This window comes from Mus caroli, chromosome 11, assembly GCF_900094665.2.
Source record: "Mus caroli chromosome 11, CAROLI_EIJ_v1.1, whole genome shotgun sequence".
In the NCBI taxonomy this organism is placed as follows: domain Eukaryota; kingdom Metazoa; phylum Chordata; class Mammalia; order Rodentia; family Muridae; genus Mus; species Mus caroli.
Genome location: NC_034580.1, coordinates 100,357,754 through 100,380,703, shown reverse-complemented (window position 1 = coordinate 100,380,703; position 22,950 = coordinate 100,357,754). Strand labels below are relative to the sequence as shown.

The 22,950-nt window shown below is 37.3% G+C and overlaps 1 protein-coding gene across 8 annotated transcripts in view; it reads left to right on the top strand.

Moving 5' to 3' along the window:
* Positions 1 to 22,950, top strand: part of Kansl1 (KAT8 regulatory NSL complex subunit 1) — a 129,511-nt gene that overhangs the window by 63,496 nt on the left and 43,065 nt on the right. For all 8 annotated transcript variants that reach the window (XM_029483464.1, XM_021176694.2, XM_021176689.2 and 5 more), the window contains one exon: positions 20,936 to 21,077. In XM_029483464.1, coding sequence (XP_029339324.1) covers positions 20,936 to 21,077 — 142 coding nt within the window. The remainder of the gene's footprint in view (positions 1 to 20,935; positions 21,078 to 22,950) is intronic.

Genomic DNA, 22,950 nt, shown 5'->3' with positions numbered 1-22,950 from the left:
CTATTTGTATCTCCACAGTGCTGTTACCATGTCCAAAATTACTTTTTGCTATAGCTGTTCAAGGATTTTAACAATCGTAAGCCACATTTGCCATCATATCTGGCTTTAAGCCAAGGCCTTTTATTTGTCCTCCAGAATGCCTACTCACATTGCTGTGATAAGACTTTTACCTAAATCTTCTAATTTATTGACAGGAGTTGGTACTTTTTGCATGCACATTGGATGACTGGAAAGCATTTAAGAAAATAAATTTGGTATTACTTTCAGTTAGATTCTGATCTATTGACTGGCCTAAGGTTGGTCTCTGGTGTTCTTTTTTAAATTTCATTTTATATATGGGTGCATAAATGTCCATGGTATGTATTCCTAGTGCTCAAGGCCAGAAGAGGGTTTTGGATCATCTGAAACTGGAATTGAACCAATGCTCTTAATCACTGAGCTATCTCTCCAGGGAGCCCTCCTACCCCCTCAGCATTCTTGTTTTTCAAACTTAATGCTGTAAAGATAGCTTAATAAAGTCCTTGCTTTACAAGCATTGTGACCTGAGTCTGGATTCCCAGAAACTATGTAAAAAAGCATTTGTAACCTCAGCAGCAGGTGGGTAGGAGGTGGAAACGGAGCTTTCAAGCTCAGTACTAGCCAGCTAACCTAGCTTTCTGGGTGAAGTTAAGGACCATGAAAAGCTGGAAAGAAGCCTGAGGAACATCCAAGCTTGTCCTCTGACCTCCACATGTGCACAAGATCACTGAGAACCAAGAATCTCTAGTTTACTTGGTAATCTAATCTAGGTCTCTCCATATGTAGAGAATATTGTAATCTTGTAGCAAAGCACTGTTGGTTAAATTCTGTGATTTATTTCTATAAATGAACAGTTTTTAAAAATTATTATCTTTATGTGTATGTCTTTTGCATGTACTTATATGTCTGTGTACCATGTATGCCTGCAATGCTCTCAAAATTCAGAAGAGTGTGGAGGATCTCCTAGAACTGGAGTTAACTCTTAGCTGCCATATAGGTGCTAGCAATCTAGTCCAAGTCATTCTGAAGCAGCCATTGCTCTCAACCATGAAGCCATCTCTCCAGCTCCATGAATGACCATGCGTGTATTCTATTTTCAAGCATACGGTGTTTCAAATTGAATTTTTGGTATTTTAGTTCAATAAAATATGTGGTTGTTAGAATGAAAAGTATACCCAATAGGCTCAGGTACTTGAACATATTTACCTCCTCTTAAACTTGTGGATGTTTAACATCCTGTTCTCCCCCTCACCCCCAAGTGCTTAATTTCTATACTCAGTACCTTAATATTTTCTCACCAAAATAATTGCATCATTTTACTTCTGTGGGGAACTGTTCACTCATTGAACTAGAACATATTGCATACATTTCCTGTTAGTGAGACAGGTGTTAAGGTCATCTGTGTGTGGCCTTCTCCATATCTTATGTTCTAGTTTACTGATGAAAGTTGTTGACTCTTCCTTACAATTACATTCTCAGTTCAAATGGCACTCTGTAGTTTGGCTTATCGCACCATATTTTAGTCTTTTGCCTAGACAACCCCAGAACTACATATCCCTGATGTTCTTCATCACCTACAGTATAACAGTCACATGATTTCAAAATGTAAAATTTTCAAATGTTCAAATTTTCCTGTCATAATCTAAAACTCAGAGACTCTTAAGAAGTACCCACAGGATCCTTGCTCTGCTTTTTGTTGTACAGTCTGACCTTTTGCCATTTGTGTCACTGGACTTCTGTCAAACTGATCCCAATGAGCTGAGTGTGTCCCTCCCTGTTGATTTGGGGTTCCCTCTGCTTAAAAAGCTTTGCTCCAAATTATCTGTCATCTTGATTCAATTCTTTACTACCCTTATTCAGGTTTCTGCCACATTCAATTTGAAAGGGGGAAAAATAGTCTTGAAATCTAGCTTTAAAAGACACACCTCATTCTCTCATTAACCATTTTGTTTTGCAGCACTCATTAAAAACCACGATTTTCAATAAATAAACATTAGTGATTAAAACTCTAGTTACTGTGAGTATAGCAAAGCCTAAGATAAGGACCCCAGGAGAAGGCCTGCCTTTACTTTGAACTGTCAGTGTGGCCAGACCATAGAAACAAAAAAGTTTAGTGTGTTTCCTAACGATCCTGATACAGACAGGAACCAGAGCAGGTAAGAACTTTGTGGGCCATATAAGGATGCAGAAAAGGGAATTTTAGCTATCTCTGAAGTAGTTACTGTGTCTAACGTGTGGGATTGTGATCTCTTATGTTCTTCACAAGCAACTAGTTTGGGAAGTGTATTACAGTAGTTGAGATTTACAGAGAATGATATATTCACCTTTGACTTTTAAAGACTTTGTTGCCATTTTGAAGGTAATAAGCACCTATTTTCCAGGCAATTTTGTGTTTTTCTGCTTTGTTTTTCTCTCACTTTGAACTATGGAACCTATTTCCATTTTTGGCAAAGGAAGATTCTTTAGATAATGTAGTTAAGTTTCTATTCAGAAAACCTCTGAGCTGTGATTGGATACCTGTCTTTAGTGTAATGGTGAGGGGGTGAACATGACCTTTTGAACTCACTTTCAGGAAAGGATATTTTGTTTGGGGTAGAGAGATGGCTCAGTGCTTAGGAGCACTGGTTGCTCTTGCAGAGGTCCTGAGTTGAATTTCCAGCAACCACTTGATGACTCACAACCATCTATAATGGAATCTTATCCCCTCTTCTGGAGTGTAGGTATACATGAAGGCAGAATACTATATATATAATAAGTAACTAAGTCATATATATGTATGTCTCTTTCCATACTGTTATCATGTTGTCTAATCTCTGAGTAGGTCTACTAAGTAGACTGACTACACTAGTTACAAATTAACTCAGGTAAAGATGTTCGATGTACAATATTAATTTTGGTGACCTAAGTTCAATCCCTGGAACCCATAGTGAGCCAGACAGTTGTCATTTGTGCACCCACTCTTTCGCACATATTACCCCCACACAATAGTAAATTAAAATTTAAGACAAAGTCACCGACATTCCTGTAGTGTTCCTGTTTGTTCTATTTTGTTCGCATCATAATTAATTTTGTTAGAATATATAACCAGATACATTTTGACATTTTTTTCCTATTCATCAAAGCAACTAAATACTCAAGGTTAGTGTACTCAACTTTTTCATAAAGATCAACGACCCAAACTCATGAATTTGAGAAATTTTACTATTTTAAGATTTTAACCACCTTTTTAATTGTTCAGTAGTGTATTGATAGTACTCCTTGATATTGTTTAGAATCCAACTCATATTGACTATTTTAGCATGTAGACTGTTTAATCTAAAGCTGACTTTCTGCATGCACTGACTAGATGTATGTTTATTGAGGTAATTCCATTTCCAATAGTATGCTTCCTTAAAACATTATATTTACCTTGTTAGGTTGTTAGAAAGAATAGAAAATAATGTATGTCAAGTCCCAAGTACTCTTTAAGCTTTGTTGAGTATTAGCTACTTGTAGTATTACTAACACCAATGTAAAATTTATTCCTCTTTTAACATCGTGGAGTTTTCAAAGCTTGAGAACTGAACTGAAATGGGTAGTAATGATAACAAGAATTGATCACTAAAGACAACCATGTGGATCTGAAACATTATAATTACCATTTTAGCTACTTTGTTGTTACTGTTGTTTTCCAGGCAGGGCTCTGGCTGACCTCAAACTCAAATTCTTCCTAAGTGCTAGGTTTACAGATGTGTGTTTCTATGTCCAGGTTTATTATTTGGTTATTTTTTCCCTTTTTTTGGGGGGGAGGGGGAGTTGTTTGATCTTTTTAACTTTAAAAAAAAATACACTTATTTAGTTGTTAGGTGACTGACTGCCTTGGAACATATGTAAAGGTCAGAGAACAGCTTGTGGGAATGTGTTCTCCCGTTTTACCGTGTGGTTTCTGGGGCTCACTCAGATCTTCTAGCTTGCCAGCAAGTACTTGTACTGCTGAAACCATGTCAGTGGCCCATTTTTGTCTTTAAACTCTTAAAGCATTAATCATTAAAGCATTCATACAAGAAGAGTTAGGCCTACCATGGTGCTACAAGCCTTAATCCTGGCATTTGGAGGCAAGTCTGGCCCACATTGCACATTTCAGGCCTACCAGAAATACACAGTAAAAGCCTATGGATGGATGGATGGATGGATGGATGGATGGATGGATGGATGGATAGATAAAGAGTTGTTACTTGTGATACCAGGGGCCACCCTTCTGTTGACCTTCATTCTTTTTTGTTTGTTTTGTTTGGTTTTTTGGTTTTTGGTGTTTTTTGTTTGTTTCTTTTGTTTTTGTTTTTTCGAGACAGGGTTTCTCTGTGTAGCCCTGGCTGTCCTAGAACTCACTTTGTAGACCAGCTGGCCTCAAACTCAGATATCCGCCTGCCTCTGCCTCCCGTTGACCTTCATTCTTAACCACAAGAATTGGATCTGTTGAATTAGAAGCAACTCTTGGGAAATGAAATTGTTGTGACTAGAGATGAGAGGCACACATTGTTCCTACCCCAGTCAAGATATTGGCACTTGCTGAACTCTGTCAATAGGTTGATTTGTTGTAGATACTTGATTTTAGTAGGAGTGCTTTCATTTTCATGAGACAAAAGTTGTGCTTGATTGGGATAGGTTAGGGTTTCTAAATTATCTTTGTGGTCAGTGGGGACCTTTCACACAGTATTTCTTAGCTAATTTATTTTACAACATTTCTGTTATAAATATGAATATGAAGTTTTTATTTTAAGTGAATATCTGTTTTAAGTTTTTGTTGTTGGGTTGTTTGTTTGAGACAAGGTTTCTGTGTGTAGCCCTGACTGCCCTAGAAGTCACTCTGTGGGCCATGCTGGCCTCACACTCACAGGGATCCGCCTGCCTCTGCCTCCTGAGTTTAAAGTCATGTGCTATCATCACCCAGCCCATTTAAGTATTTTTTTATTAAAAAAAAATCTACCTATAAAGTTATTGATAGTAGAGTGAAACCATTTGTGTGCTTAGTTGCTGTATTAGAGCCTGAGAAACAGATAATGGAATTCCCAAGAACAGAAGCCCAGCCTCGGAGCAGACCCCAGCTTCAGCTCCTCACCAGTTCTCAGTTACGATAATATCCTAAAGAATCAGTATTCCTTACTTGTTAATTCAACAAATAATGGCTGAGTGTTTATTTTTGAAGGCCAGACAGTTTTTCATTTGCTGAAAAACAGCATATAAACACTACTCTGTATTTCCTTGTGGCAGAGTTTGTCAAGATAATAAGCTAATAGTCATATATTATGATAAAACACTTTAGTGAAAAGTAAAACAGAAAAGGGAGCTAGCTATACAGAGGATAGTAACAAAGGTTAATGTAGTGGTGATAGGATGGTTCGAGCCTAACTGAACATACTGTTTGTATAAAGATGAACAATCAACCACACAGACACAGGGAAAGTGTTTCTGGCAAAAGAAGAAGCAGGTGCCAAAACGTTAGAGATATGTAGTATTCTCAGCAGGCATGCAAGCCAGTAAGGGAAAGTAGAAGGTAAAGTCAGAGACATAAAGGAAGACTGAGACTGTTAAATATGCTGTTTAAGGATTATAGCTATTACTCTAAGACAGTGGTTATGATCCCCAACCATAAAATTATTTTCCTTATTACTTCAGAACTAATTTTGCTACTGTTATGAGTTACATGTAAGTATCTGTTTTCTGGTGGTCTTAGGTGATCTCTGTGAAAGGGTCAGTCAGCTCCCAAAGAGGCTTAAGACCCATTGCTCTAAGGTATGGAAAGAAAGCTTTCTTGAGCTGGTCTAGTTTGAAAAGAATGCTTCACTGCTATAAGATAGGAGCAGGCGATTGTTGTAGGATTCTACTGAGAGAAAAAAAATGGCTGCTTGGGCCAGGTAGGTGATTATGGAGATTCTGTGTGTGTGTGTGTGTGTGTGTGTGTGTGTGTGTGTGTGTGTATTAACATAACAATTAGATTGCTATACTTTGACAACAGCTTAAGAAGGATTTGTTGTCATTAAAAAAAAGAAAAGGAAGGACTGGCTTTATGGCCTCAGAAACTAGTTAGCAGGTGTCTTTCTGTACTGAGATGGAAAACCTAGAATTCTTGGTCAGGGCAGGAGAGTTCATATTCCTATGATAAAGATACTGAGTTTCTAGAACACCATTCTCTGGTTGGTTGGTTGGTTGGTTTTGGGAGAGTGATAACATATTATACAGTTTTGTTGAATGCATGTCATTACATGTTTTTCAAAATAAGAGACCCTAAGTGTACATTGTGGACATGTTTGTCAACATGAGTATTAATTGGTATATTATTTGTGACAAATCTATCACAACAATGCATGGTGTAGTTTTTTGGGAGGAAGGGGGCTTGTTTTATTCTGGTTTATTTGTTTGTTTGTTTCTAGACATGATTTTTCTGCCTAACCCTGGCTGGCTATCCTGAAACTCGCTCTGCGGACCATATTTATCTCAGACTCAAAGATCCATCTGCCTGCTTCTGCCTCCCAATTGCTGGGATTAGAGGTGTGCAGCTCCACCACCTGACTACCTAATTACTTTATAATTTAATTTATTCCTTAGTCATGGATTAAGTATTGACCCGCTTCATAGCATATTTCTCAAAAGTTCTATAGAGTGTGGATATATTTGTACTCAGTAAAAGGGCTCATAAAAACAGTGGCATGTAAGAAGTAGAATTTTAGTGATAACTGGTTTGGAAGTACAGTTTCATTGTTCTTTTTTGGTTCATTCACTTCCAAGTAATAGAAGCTAGCTAGACTAGTAATAGTCCAGCTCTGCCTTACTTTCCTCAGCCAGCCGGACTTCTTTCTATACTGCAGACGAGGCTAGGCATCTGGAACTTCTCATCATTCCTAGGTGTCTTGAGCTGTGTGTATCAATCACCAATGGTCCCTATAAAAAGTTCCTTTAATTGTGGTGGTTTACTGAAATGATCTTCCTGTGTATAAGACTGGTCTGAAACTCCAGTTCCCAAGTACTGGAACTACAGCCATGTGGCACTATGCCAGGCTTTGACTTTTGCATTCATGCCTTTCTTTGTGAAGATTGAATTTGGGTCAGTTGGAATATGCCTGAAGTACAATGACCATACATGAAATAAAAGTTTTATTGGAAAAAAATTAACGTTGAGATGGCAAAATGGTTCATTGTGTAAACACTTGGTGTGCAGTCCTCACAGCTTGAGGATCATTTAGGTTGATATCTGTCTATCTTATTTCCTGGAACTTGATTTGTAGATCATGCTGGCCTCAAACTCCCAAAGATCCACCTACCTTTGCCTCCTGAGTGCAAGGTGTGTACCACCAAGCCCAGCTCTGTTTTATTTTATTTGTAGACAGAATCCTGTTATGGAACCCTGGCTGGCTCTTGAACTTTCTGTGTAGACCAGACTGACCTCAAATTCACAAAGGTAACCTGTGTTCCCTGGATCCTGTAGTAAAAAGAGAAATGTTATTCTCTTTCCTCTATATATGTGCATGATTGCCTCATTTATTGAAAACCATTCCAAACTCTATTACAAAAGAGTTTGCTTAAGACTAGTAATAGTCCAGCTCTGCTTTAAGTTCCTCAGCCAGCCAGAATTCTTTTTACACTACAGATGAGGCTAGGCAGCTGGAACTTCTCAAATCTTTTCAGAGGTACTTAAGATGGCTTGTGTGAAATGAAATGGCTAGCTGACTCGCAGTGTCATGTTCTTCCTGCCAGTTCACCATGATACTTGTTGATTTTTATCTTCCAGACTATGTAATCCTGGTAAACATATGCCTGGGTTGCCTGATCATCTAAATGTTATGTTTTAATTGAGAGAGGAAGTTAATTGATTTTATTTTGTTTGTTTGTTTGTTTTGTTTTTTGAGACAGGGTCTCTCTGTGTAGCTCTGGCTGTCCTGGAACTCACTTTGTAGACCAGGCTGGCCTTGAACTCAGAAATCCCCCTGCCTCTGCCTCCCGAGTGCTGGGATTAAAGGCGTGCGCCACCTCGCCCGGCCATATTTTATTTTTTAATATCAGAGTCAACTCGGTGGACTGTTCATTGTGTTCTAATGGAATGCCTTTTTTAAAAAGGGACATGCGTTTTATTTGTATTTGTTTATAATGGGTGTGAGTGTGTGGATTTGTAGAGGACATGGGTCAATATTGGGGATCTTCTATTTACCTTTCATTTACTGTTTTGCTTATTTGTTTTGGGGAGATAGGGTCTCACTTTGTAGCTCTGGCTGGCCTGTAATTCATTAGTGACCAGGCTAACCTTGGATTCAGGGGCCTCACTCAGTCAACCTCTTTGAGTGCTAGAACTAAAGGCATGGACCATACTGCCTGGCTTTACCTTAAGTTTTGAAGTGGGTTTTCTTTCTGATGGCTGATCTCACTGACTTGTCATGGATGGGGAGCCTGTGAGTTCCATACTCCAGTGCTAGGACTATAAATGCTAACTACCATGCCCAGCTTGTACATGAGTGTTTGGTGTTAGGGGTCTGAAACAAGGTCCTCAGATTTGATCGGCACAATTGCTATGTCTTTAACTGCTGTTGATTTTATAATGGAGGAATAGCACCACTATAAACAGAGAGATGTAAAAAAATTCTTCCTTAAAGTTTACAATTGGGCTGGTGAGATGGCTCAGTGGGTAAGAGGACCCGACTGCTCTTCCAAAGGTCAGGAGTTCAAATCCCAGCAACCACATGGTGGCTCACAACCATCCGTAACAAGATCTGACTCCCTCTTCTGGTGTGTCTGAAGACAGCTACAGTGTACTTACATATAATAAATAAATAAATCTTAAAAAAAAAAGTTTACAATTGAGGATAAAAAAGTAAACATCTAATGGTGGAATTACAATGTCATCAAGGCTATAAGACACATTTTTATTGTGTGGACCTCCGGAGGAGCAGTCAGTACTCTTAACTGCTGAGAGCCATCATCGCTGTAGATACCCCAGAAGAGGGCATCAGATCTCATTACAAATGGTTGTTAACCACCATGTGGTTGCTGGGATTTGAACTCAGGACCTTCAGAAGAGCAGTCAGTATAATTGCTGAGCCATCTCTCCAGCCCAGGTACTGGGATTATAGGCATTAAACTACCATGCCTGGCCTGACAAGAAGACATTAGAAAAATTGTGTTTAAGCCTCAACATTTGAAAGTTCCATTCATCAAGAGAACTACCAGAAAATCAGTAAGGTTCAGGATACAATACTTTTTACATTGACAGTGTGTACATAGTGTGTGTGTGCACAGATGTGTATAGGTGCATGAGGTATCTTGCCTGTTGTTTTGAAGCAATATCTTATTTTTGTAGCCCTGTTTGGCCTGTACTTTCTATGTATGTAGCCCAGGCTGATCTCAAATTTATGAAAGTCCTCCTGATTCAACTTTCCAAGTGTTTGTATTATAGATGGGCGTCACCCATCTCTCTCATGTCTGACATCTTTAAACAGTATTCTATTTTAAAAAATGAAACAAACAAAAAGCCCAGCTAAGTATAATTACGTCCTAGTTTTATAAACATTTGTAGGTTTACACATGTAAAAAAGAGACACTTTGACTTTTAGAAGAGTCAATAATTATCAATTCATGGTCTGTTATGTTTCACCTATTTCCCTTAGCCTTTATTGTGTATTTTTTAAAATACATATTTCATGCATTTTATTTTATTCTGCCTGTATATGCTAATATGTATTCTTATAAGGAACAGTGGTTGGTTTGGTTGAAAGTATACTCTTTTTCATACTAAAATTATTTCATTCAGCCCTTATTTTTCATTATATGTATTATAGATACATTTGTGTATACGTGATAGTGGATTTATTATGAACATGATCTAGAAAATGTCTTATACACGCTATATTTTTCTTTTCTGTTTTTTAAACCTTGTTTAATTTGTAATAGTTCCCCTACCACTACTTCATTTACCCTGATAGATTGTTAGAGATTTGATTCTTGGTTTCAGGGTGGCAAGAATACTTTGTAGATGAGGCTATGTACTCCCTATTGCATTTTTAAAAGTTAAATGTCTTTTATTGTAATATGAAGGGTCATCATTAGGTTAAGTTAAGGTGCAAGTTTATCAAGTATAAGGCCTTTTAAAGTGCTGGAGGTGTGTGCATGCTGAGTGTATTAAAGGTGCAGACCAGAGGGCAGTTTCAGATGGGTGTCGTTCTAACAGACTCCATCTTTTTTGAGACACAGGGTGCCTCAGGCTTGCTTGAGCAGTTAGGAACCTTGGACTCTCCTTTACTTCTGCTCTCAGTGCTGGAATTATATGTTGTTAACATATGTACTAGAGGTAGAACCCAGATCCTCAGGCATGCAAGTGCTTTACTAACTGAACTAGTTTCTCAAGCCTCTTTTTTCCTTTCCCTCTTTCTTTCTTTCTTTCTTTCTTTCTTTCTTTCTTTCTTTCTTTCTTTCTTTCTTTCTTTCTTTCTTTCTTCTTTCTTTCTTTTCTTTCTTCCTTCCTTCCTTCTTTCCTTCCTTCCTTCCTTCCTTCCTTCCTTCCTTCCTTCCTTCCTTCCTTCCTTTCTGTCCTGTTTCATCTCCTGTCTACACCCATCCCTGACACACGCGGTTTCTCTTTTTATCTTGTCCTGGTACTCAGTTTATTTTCCAGAGATTTGCCTGCCTCTGCTTCCCAAGTGCTGAGATTAAAGGTGTGTATCTCCATGCTCCACCTAGGCCTCCTTTTAAAAACTTATTTTGGTTGGGGCTGCAGAGGCAGAGGACCAGTATTCAGTTTCCAGCACTCAGAAAACTCAACAGCCACCTATATCTCCGGTTACAGAGTCCAGTGCCTGGCATCATGTACACATGTGGTCCACATATATCCATACAGACAAAAATATTTTATATACATAAAATAAAAGTAAAATCTTTAAAAAAAAAAATCTTTTGGAGTCTTGCTCCACAAAGTACTCCAAACGAGTATTCTCTTGGTTTGTCTTGCTTTGTAGCACAGGCTATGCTTTCTGCCTCAGCTTTATGAAAGCTGTACACTTAATGTGAATTCAAGGTCTTTAAAAATGGAGATATTTTATGTTGCTAGGGTAGTTAGTAGATTTTTCTGGTCCTTGATGATGTTGTGATTAGTGGAGGATGTTTAACATACTGAATGGAAATAAGGCTACAAATAAGTATGTTCAGTTTTGTGTGTAAGCAAAAAAACTTCAGAGTAAACAAATAGAACTCTTGTGTAGGAGCTGGAGCAATAACTCAGTAGTTAAGAGTGTTTCCTGCTCTCTGTAGGTACAAAATAACGTATAAAAACTGGAATTATGGGTGATTATGAGCCATCCTTTGGTTTCTGGAGATTGAACTCAAGTACTCTGAAAGTAAAGCCAGTGATGTTAACTGCTAAGCCGTCTCTTCACCAACATACACCTGCAATTGGTTTCCCACCCCCAAGATTTCAAGACAGGATTTCTCTGAGTAGCCCTGGCAGTCTTGGAACTCTCTGTAGACCTCATGGAGGTCTTGCCTGTCTCTGCTTCCTCAGTGCTGGTATTAGAGACATGAACCTGGGGCTGGTGAGATGGCTCAGCTGTTAAGAGCACCGACTACTCTTCCAAAGGTCCTGAGTTCAAATCCCAGCAACCACATGGTGGCTCACAACCACCGGTCACGAAATCTGATGCCCACTTCTGGAGTGTCTGAAGACAGCTACAGTGTACTTACAAGTAAATAAATAAATAAATAAATAAATAAATAAATAAATAAAATTTTTTTTAAAAGAAAACAAAAATGGGAACTGAGATAGAACAATTGCTTAAGATGTGTGAATCTAGATTCATTGCCCAATATTGAGGAAGAAGAGGAAAGATACTGTTGAGGCACTACCTTGTTAAGTAAGCCACTTTTTTCTATCACAATGTTGTGCTAGGACACACTGCTTTGTTACATGTCAAAAAAGAAGCCATCTACAATGAAATCATACAGAAAGAGCGAGATACAGTATCTTCATTAGTGTTAAGCTGAGTATTTGTCACAGCAGTGAGAAACCTGGATAAGACAGTTAGCTTTAAAGAGCTGTGCTCAAAACCACTGTGGTAGACTGCTACTCTATGTTGTCTGGAAACTAAGTGATTTAAATAAAAGAAGTACTTTAGAAAATTGTGATGCTTTTGTGCAAAATAGGAAACACTAGGGTCCTGTGTAAGAGACACCTTCATTCATTCATTTCAAATAGATTTATATAACGTCTCTTGAATTGTTTCAATAGCTAAAGCCTAGATTTTCTTTTTCTTTTTTTTTTTTTTTTTTTTGGTTTTTCGAGACAGGGTTTCTCTGTATAGCCCTGGCTGTCCTGGAACTCACTTTGTAGACCAGGCTGGCCTCGAACTCAGAAATCCACCTGCCTCTCCCGAGTACTGGGATTAAAGACGTGCGCCACCACGCCCGGCTCTAGATTTTCAAATATTCCTGTTTGAGATGCCTCATTTCTTAATTGAACAGCTCTGTAAGAGAGAGCTCTACAGTGTTCGAGTTATTTATTGGTAAGATTCCTATTCCTTTTAACAGTTCACTTAGTCACACACATATACACACACACACACACACTTCTCTTTGCTCCTTCCCTCCTTTTTTAAAAATAAGGAACTAAATATTTGTCACTTTTAAGTATAGTTAATTTTATAGAAGCAGAAATGAAGTCATAGATAAAAGTTTCTAAGTTGAGTTTGATATTAAATAGTGAAGTAGTAGCTATTTTATAGATTGGGTTACAATCACAACAGAATGTTTAGTTCATCTGAAAATTTTAATAATTTTACTGTATGTGTATGCCTGCATATATGTACGTGCTTCTTGAACATGCTTGGAGCCCTTAGAGTATACACAGAAAGCATTGGATCCCCTGGAAGTTATACTGCAGGTGGTTTTCAGCTACCATGTGAATGCTGGGAATCCAACCCAGGCTCTCAGCAAGAACAAGTGCTCTTAACAACTGAACTGTTTCACCAATCACAATTGAAAATTTAGAATGTGATATGTAATGTAAAAGGACTTAGTTACCACAGGTTTTAATATAAATAATATATGAGCTGGACATGGTAGCATACACTTTTAAACCTACCACTCATTGGGAAGCAGAAGCAAGCACAATCTTTTGAGTTCAAGGCCACTGTGGTCTACAGAGTGAGTTCTAGGGCAGCTAGGACTATGGAGAAACTTTTTCTTGAAAAATAATAATTAAATGGATAGATAGGTGGGTAGATATATGGATGGATAGATGAATAGAATTTTTTTGGGGGGGGGGGTTCGAGACAGGGTTTCTCTGTGTAGCCCTGGCTGTCCTGGAACTCACTTTGTAGACCAGGCTGGCCTTAAACCCAGAAATCCGCCTGCCTCTGCCTCCCAAGTGCTGGGATTAAAGGCGTGCACCACCATGCCCAGCTAGAATTTTATTTATTTTTGTTTTTTGCCTGACATAGACACATTTAGTGGAAGAACTACTTCAGTGTAAAAAAATGGACTTTGGATTTTAGTTTGGGGTGATAAAGTATAGTAGTTAAAATTAAGGTTACTGTAGGACTAGGAAAGTAACAAGTAGGCAAGACATTTGCCAAATAAGTGTGAGAACTTGAATTCAGATTCCAGAATTATCATAACATAGGCCTATAATCCCTACAGGGAGATGGCCAGTGGAGACAGAAAGTCTTCTAGCCACTCTTAGGACAGCATTCTAGTCTGGGTTTTGTAATAATGAACAAGAGACCTTTTCAAATATGGGTAAAGGCAAGGACCAACTAACTTTCCGATTATCCTCGGACCTTTAAGTCTGTTCTATGGCACACACAAGTCAAGTCACTGGAACTGTATTTTTTGGGTTGAGTGCCGATTTTTACCTGTGACTCTGGAAAAACAACTTAATCTTTTGGTGCCTCATATTCTCCACTCTCTTAGTGTTGTAACTATTCAACAATGAAAATTCATGTAATGTTTATAACAGTAATAAGAATAAAGAAAGCAGATGTTAATAACTGCAATAAATAGAAAAAAAACTTAATAAAAGTAAAGGTTGATATGAGACATTTTCTGGTATTAAAATAATGAAACCCTTAAGATATTTTGCAGCAGTCCTTTCTTAAAACCCTTATTGTTCACATCAGTAGATTTCAACCTGTGGGGGGTCACATACCAGATAATTCTGTATATGAGATATTTATATTATTATTCATATCAGAGGTAAAATTACAGTTATGAAGTAGCAAATAATTTCCTGGTTGGGGTCATGAGAAACTGTATTAAAGAGTCACAGCATTAGGAAAGTTGAGAACCACTGGTCTATGTGAGGTGTAGAAAGAATAGTTTAACCATGGAAGTGGGAAGAGACTATAGATTCTTAAAATGGTCAAGAAATCAATCTAGAAATAGTTCTGTATTTAGAGTAGTGATTTTCTACTTGATCCTGAGAATTGAACTTGATTGCTTAAATCTATCAACTTTTCTAGCCTCTCACAGAAATCTCTCTATCCTTCCTTGGGTTTTACTCTTACCTCCATTAATTAAATGATTGGTCTTGTTAGTATATGTTAAGGAATCCTGCAGTTCACCCTTGTCTAGCTCAAATGAAGAATCACTACTTTTTAAAAACTCTCTTGGTTATCATTTAGGAAACAAATAAAATTTATGCTGCTGCTTTATTCTAGTCAATAGCTTTGTAGATACAGTGGTTGGAATACCTTGTCTTTGTAATAATTTCTAGTTGGGAGTACTTAGGAAACTGAGGCAGGAGAATTATCACAAGTTTGAAGCCAACTTGAGTTTTTGCATCTACCCCCATCCCACTCCCCCCCCCCCAACCTGCTAAAATGCTTGCAGTCATTTGAGATAAGATCAACATTTGTGGAGGCCAAAAGACCACTCAGGTACAAGCAAATTCCAGGAACTATGTAAATGCAATCTTTAAGTTTGAGGGGTTTTTTTGTTTTGTTTTTTGTTTTTTTGTTTTTCTGTAGGAGTTTAAAAACAAGTGTAGGCCTGGAGAAGATGGTTCTTCCGTTAAAAGCACTGACCACTTTTACAGACTGACTAGGTTCAATTCCCAGCATCCAGTGACAGCTTACAACCTCCTTTCCAAGGAGTCTGACTCCCTCTCTGGCTTTTCTGGGCATGAGGCAGACATGTGGTGTATATACATACACACAGGCAAAAACAAGCTATCTTCTATGTCAGATTATTATTAGTTAGATTTTTAATTTCTTTTGATAAAGTTATGTCCTCCAGAAGAAATTGCTGTTTATAGCAGCATTTCTCTGAAACTTAGCAGGTGGCAGGGTTGGGTTTTTGTTGGTTTGTTTTTTAACTTTTTCAATTTAACAAGCAATAATAATGTTTTCTTGCATGTGTGCACAGAGGCCAAAACAGGAGGATACTTAAATTGTTTCATAAAGTTTTAACATGGAGGATACACTCTACATGGTCTAATCCTGCTTAGGTGTCCAGTGTCTAAGTATACAGTTCCCACCACCCTAGCTCTAGACCACTTAACCAAAATATGTACTTCTCTTAAAAGATAGTCCCTTCTCCCCCCACCCCCATGTAGGTTCTAGTTTATATTTTGATTCATTAATAACATTGTTTTTGTAGATTCACAAATCTAAATCTGGTGTCATAGTTAATTCTAACATTTCATATTATTATCACTCTTCTACTACTCAAAAAAATCTATAAACCTTTGTCTACACTAGAAATTTAAATGTAACAAACATGGTTTTTACATCTCTATCATCCAATATCACCCCTTATAAATAATTATTTCTTAATGGAAGTGAGAGAGTTGAAAGTGTGTTGACTTTTTAACTGAATGATCTGTCAACATACATACATACATCACATTTTAACACCAGAGGTAATCTGGTAAAACAGACAAACATTAAATGTTGAATTACATGCACCTGGAGACAGATGTATGTATGCATCAGCAGTGTTAAGACACCTATGAAACAGGTTTTCTATGGCTACAAACCTCTAGTAAGCTGTAACCTAGTAGAAGGGGGAAAGAGAATAAGCCAAGAGAACATTTTATCCAAAGGGCTTTCTTTGCCCTGTCTTGTATTTATTCTAAACTTGAAGGTTATTTTGCACTAGACAAGTTGGTCCTTTCCCCTTCACCTATGTCTTGTTCCTCTTATAAAATTTAGGAGAGTGGTTAATGTTACTGAAGTTGTAGCTAAGTTTTTACCAATTAGGGTGGAACTTTTAAATGATTATAAAGCCCAAGGATTAAGAAAGTCAGTAGGTAACTGAAAACATGTTTCTTAAATTTGTCTTAGAAATTTCTTTTCATCTTATTCTTCCACTGCTTTCTCTTTTGTATCCTTGATTCTAGGGAGTTATTGCAATATAACCCAAGCTTATAGTTATTGCATGTTCTTATCTAAAACACACACTGTGCATGGATATTCATCATTGTATGAGTAACATAACTATGAGGCAGACAATTCTTTTATTTCCAAAGGTCAGTTTGCATGCCCAGGATTATAAAAAGGAAAAAGTGGTAACATTGCTTGAACGTTATATTCCTGCTCTTTATTTACACTGCTTTCTTTGTCTCTCTGTCATGGGACTCAACTAACTACACCTTGAATTTGCCCAGCTGATTTTGATTTTTCTGTTTATTTGCTTGCTTGCTTTCCCCTAGAGTTAGTGACTGAGATTTTCCTCTTCTGATGCTTAGTAAACCTCTTACTGAAATACTGGCAGCTGTATTTTCTGCATGCTGTGGGACAGCCTTAGTTTTACTTATTTTTTCTTTTGGTTTTATGAATCTAAACAAGATTTCAGAATTTAAGTATTTCAAGCTTTTTTTCTTGCAGTCTTGGAAGTAGTATATAACACTTTGAAATAACTTACCTGACAATTATTGGTTGGGTATAGCTCTGTTATCTGTGGTTTGTTATAAAGTCATTTTACTTTGGATTACTTAATAGAGCCTTTCTTTGTTGAATTAAAAGAAAAGAACTGGAGACAGGATTGAAATCACAGATTTAAAAACACCAAAAACAGAAATACCACCTTAAAGTCTTTCTGACATAGTCATTGCTGCTTTAATGAGATTGAGGTGTTTTTCCCCCCAGCTCAAAGAAGAGAAATATAATATAGATCTGTTCTTTTTGTTTGTCTTTATTTTTATTATTTTATGTTTATGAGTATTTTCCTGCTTGTGCCTCTGTGTACCACATACAAGCCTGTGGAGATAGTAAGCCCTCCATGTCTCCATGTGAGTGCTGAGAATTGAAACAGGTATGCTCTTTACCACTGGGGCAACTCCCCAGCCCCTATCCAGCTCATTCTTTATGGATTTACTAAATTTTTCCATCCTGAATAAAACTAGAAGACGTAGAAACAACAGTAGGGCCAGGTATTTGCAGTGTAGTTCAGAATCTGGGTTTTGTTAGGTTTAGATACAGTCGTAACTTTTGCTGTAGATTATCTCAGATAAAAGTATCTGCTGTTGTATATTGCTCTGCTGGTTTGGGCAGTACTAGTAAACACTGAAGATGGTGTGTATAAAAGTGCATAGCTTTGATACAGTATTCATTTTGAATTTATGGCCTACTAATGAATTGAGTGAAGTGGGTAATACAGCAAATTCTCACTTTTCTGAGCAGAAATCAAATCACTTAGCACTTTCTGTTTTAAAGTGTCCGTGCTGCCCCAACAACAGAGGCAAGCCAATCTTTTGTTAGTTGGAGGCTAGCTTTGATCTACGTAGCATATTTCAGGACAACCAAGGCTGCACATTGTCTCAGGGGGTAAAAGTATGTGTTGTAAGATGTCTTGCCTTTTATTAGGCAGCCTAGGCTGTCTTGAGATCTATGATCCTCCTAATTTGGCACTTGAATTTTAGCAAAACTAATGGTGGTCATCACTGAGTCAAGTGATTTGAGCTGTTTTCTCCTGTGGTACAGTCGGAAAGATCATATGGATGCCTTTCAGGACCCACTATATATACACTACAACAGAAGGACCCTGATTCTCACATTAGTAGAGATGATTCTGGTTATTGTTCCTTCTAACAAAATATTTTTACTACTGAGAGTACCATTCAAGATGATTTCAGCATACTTAGGAACCTCAGAGTAAGAACTAAAAGCAAAAGTAATCCCTTTTTTATTTAACACATTAGTGAAACATTGAGTTGAATCTTAAATTTTCAAAAAGAGAATAGTTACTATTCAGCATGGTTTTAGAATGATTATAGTTTGTTTTATGACATTTTTCCCTCATATTATGTATTGGATGGGGAAAATATCCTTAGTTCTAGGTATGTAGTAATATTCTGCTAAATCTAGAACAATTAAAATAGAAGGTCAGGTAACTAAAAAGAAACCTATTAATATTAATAAACCAGAACTGGCATTTAGTTGGCTATATTAAATGTGTTTTTCTACAGTATCTTCTCAAGCAGATTTTAAAACTGTTTTGCTTTTTTTTTCCTCTAACCCACTTGACAGTAAACAAAAAATTCTTAAACCGTCTAACTTTATCTTTCTTTGGGCAGTTTCAAGTGATTGCTCTTCTGGGATAGTATCCTGGGATACTTACAGGTTTATAAGCTAAATTCAGGGTCATTGTCAGAGACTCTAGATTTTTAATCCACCAGCTCTGAAACTGCATGTCAGTTAGCTCCAAGCATATCTTTATACATTCTTATTGACCAGCCATAGTAACAGTCCTCTTGTGGTGGTGGTGTTTGTTTCTTTTGTTTTTCAAATTTTCATGTTTTCCCGTTAACACTGTGTGTGTATCTGCACTATCGTTTACACTTAATTTTTACTTTATGTGAATTTTCTTCTTAGCATTGTCTTCTGAGATGTAGTCATATTGATACAGAGAGCTCAGTTAGCTTGATTTTCATTACTATAGGAATATCTTAAGGAATAAACTATAATTTATTTGTCTTCTTTAGCAGAATTAGATTATATAATGATATATATTCTATTCTCCTTGTGCACCCATAAAAGTATATTCTCAGAAGCATAATTTTTTTGTGATTGGGCATGAACTTTTTTTTTTTTTTTTTGGTTTTTCGAGACAGGGTTTCTCTGTGTAGCCCTGGCTGTCCTGGAACTCACTTTGTAGACCAGGCTGGCCTCGAACTCTAACAAGTGTTTGTTTTTTAACTTTGTTCATTAGATCATTTGTTTGCTGAAATTTTAATTGTGTTTTTGTGTTTTATTTGAAATTTCTTCCCTGGTCTAGGTTAAAGCAAATTGGAAAGCCAGAGTAATGCCAGTGAGACATAACAAAAAAAGAAGTAATTTTAATTTTGTCCATATAAAGAACTGACAATTCATGTATCCAGTTACAAATTTTGAGTCTTTATCATGTTCTGTTGGTCTTCTGTTTATCTTATACTGCTTTAATTATTACCATTTTATATATGTCTTGATATCTGGTTATTCAAGTTTATATTATATTTTTCTGAATTTCTGTTCTCAGCTTCCAATTAAAACAAGTTGAGAGGTTCTAGAGAGGTGACACAGTGATTAAGAGCTCAGGCTGCGTTTTGAGACAAATTACATCCAGATACAGCCCCCCCCCCAAAAAAAAAAAAAGAAAGAAAGAAAGAAAGAAAGAAAGAAAGAAAGAAAGAAAGAAAGAAAGAAAAGAGCCCAGGCTGCTCTTAAAAGGATCTGGTTTTGATTCCTAATACCCACATGGTCAGGATCCAACTCCCTCTGCTGGCCTCCAAGAGCACCAGGCATGCACACTATGTGTAGACACACCCATACACATAAAATAATAAAATTTAAATCCCCACCCTTTTCCCCTTCCCCCAAAAAAGAAGTAGGTAGACAATGTAGTACAAATCTATCATTTTCATTGGGGAAATGGAGGCTGGATGGTGAGAAATTGAAGGACATCATTAGCTCTATAGCAAGTTTAAGGTCACCCTGAGATACACAGGAGATATGCTAAGTCACAGCAGTAGCAACAACAGAAACCCACATTTAATTGAGATTAGAGACAAATATTTGTAGCTGTATTTGAGAATCACAGTACTAAAAAGTATATTCTATAATCTATATAGATTATTTACTGCTTTCTGATTTTTATCTGTAAAATTGTGTTATGATACATGCTAAGAAAATGAAGGTTTCTACTCTGCTGTAAAGTTTTCTATTTTGATCTGTATTCAAAAACTGCTGAATTTCCATTCTTGCAGTCATTCTTTTTTATTTATTTATTTATTTATTTATTATATGTAAGTACACTGCAGCTGTCTTCAGACACTCCAGAAGAGAGAGTCAAATTTCGTTACGGATGGTTGTGAGCCACCATGTGGTTGCTGGGATTTGAACTCCGGACCTACGGAAGAGCAGTCGGGTGCTCTTACCCACTGAGCCATCTCACCAGCCCTCTTGCAGTCATTCTTAATTCTTCAAAGAGTCAAAAAATATATTGCTGATCAAGCCATGTTGGTATATACCTTTAATCCCAGCAGTAGAGAGTCAGAGGCAGGTGGATCTCTTGAGTTTCAGGACAGCCAGAGTTACATAATGAGGCCCTCCCTCAAAATAGATAAGAATAAATAGATAAAGAGAAAGGATGGATGGTTGGATAGGCAGGGACACACACACACACATATTGTTAAAATACTATTTTAACAAAGAAAATACCTTTTATCTCCTGAGAATCTAACACAATTTCAGAAGAACATTGTCACACAGTGTCAGGTACAGTTAGCACCTCTAGTTAGGCAACTTTGGAAGGAAATTGTACAAAGTGACTTAACCTCATGTCTTCTATGGATTGTGTACTTTGTCTTTTGTGTGTGTCTTTACATGATAGTCCGTCTGTATAAGAACCTACCCCACACTATCCTCCTCCCCATGTGGTATAGATGTTAGCATTGCTCTTGGATTTCACTCTGTTTATTTCTTTGTAGGAAACGTAGGTCTGAATGGAGATGGGCTGCAGACCGAGCAGCTATTGTCAGCCGCTGGAACTGGCTTCAGGCCCATGTTTCTGACTTGGAATATCGAATTCGTCAGCAAACAGATATTTACAAACAGATACGAGCTAATAAGGTAAGGAATGCATTTTTGGTATATTCTAACCAGTCTGAATGCTTCCATTAATCCCCTCCTCCCATCTCTTCCCATTCTTTCAATAACTCTTTAACTATGTCAGGATAAATGGTTTAATGGTTCACTATAACCGTTTAATGTAAGAGTCTAATGGTACTAGTGTAGGTCAGGAAACAGTAGAATATAACCCCCAGCTGACATGTTTAGAAAAAATGGTATCTGGGCCAAAATGAGAAAAAGAAACAGTATATTAACAGACTGTATTGTTTATTTTAATTTGGGAAAGGCATATCTACTCCTTTTTCACTTTGCTTATTTCATCAGATATTCTCTATTATTGATAAGCTCTTTCTTGAAATTTTTAAATTAAAAGATTATCAGAAACTTAGACACAACATAGATGATAGAAATGTTATTTTCTTGTGTTCTGTTTGAGAGGACTGATAATTAACTTGACAGTGACATTGAGCAGTTTATCTTTTTTGAAAAGTCATTTTTGAAAAGGGTCTTGTTCTTTTTGATTTTGACTTGTGGAAATTTTTGCATAGGGAGCAAACCCTTAAACTGCTATATGCTTACTATGTACATACAGTGGTCTTTGGTGGGATATACTGGAGAAGAAAAATTCTACTTTCATGGTGCTTACATCCTTGCAAAACATGTTTTATAATAGTTTGTGATTGGGGACTCTAGAAAAACAACTTACTTAGGACAACAGACTTGGGAGCAAGCACCTGAACCAGCAAAATTATCTCTTAAGTCTCATGCAAACATTTCAAAGCTCAAGATTCAGACTGGAGAAATGGCTCAGTGGTTAAGAGTGCTTTCTGCTCATTTTGAGGAGCTTAATTCGTTTCTTGCATTCGTGTTGTACTTCACAACTTCCTCTGGGAGATTACGTACACAAGTGACATACAGACATTAATAAAACAGATAGTTGCGGTTGAGCTGCATGACTGGACTGGTGCATAGTTTTAGATGAAGCCTAATGTTCTTAAAAATGCCATGGGTGTCTTCTTCAGTGCCTCTGAAAGTCTTAAAAGGTGGACGTGATAGCTTGTTGTTATAGGCAGTATATTTAGGAGGCCGAGGCCTAAGAAAAGTATTATAATGTGAACAGCATTACTTTCCAGTACTGTCATTCTGAAGTTGTACACAAGTCTATGTAAGACTGTGTAAAATATGTGTGTGCATGTGTATACACGTGCCTCCACAAATGTGCAGGCCAGAGCAACACTATAGATGAGTTCCTCAGATGCTGCCCATCTTTTCTTTTTTCTTTTGATACCATAGTCACTGGTAATTTTCCTGGAACTGGCTAAGCAAGGGGCTGCCTATCCCTGCCATTCTAATGTCTCTAGAATTGGAAGACTGCTTGATTTTCTGTTTATTTTTAAGTGTCGGTTTTGGCAGTTGAACTCAGTTTTCTCTGCACTCCAAAAGTTCATCAGAAACATAGCTTATAATGTTCCTTTTTAAATAACTTGTTCCTAGATAACTAAAAAATTAAAGGGCCAGAGAAATGACTTAGCAGTTAAGAGCACTGACTGCTCTTCCAGAGGTCCTGAGTTTAATTCCCAGCAACCACATGGTGGCTCAGAACCATCTGTAATGAGATCTGATGCCCTCTTCAGGTGTGTCTGAAGACAGCTACAGTGTACTCACATCCATACAATAAATAAATCTTTTAAAAAATTAATTAGAAGCCAGGCATGGTGGCGCACGCCTTTAATCCCAGCACTCGGGAGGCAGAGGCAGGCGGATTTCTGAGTTCGAGGACAGCCTGGTCTACAAAGTGAGTTCCAGGACAGCCAGGGCTACACAGAGAAACCCTGTCTCGAAAAACCAAAAAAAAAAAAAAAATTAATTAGAG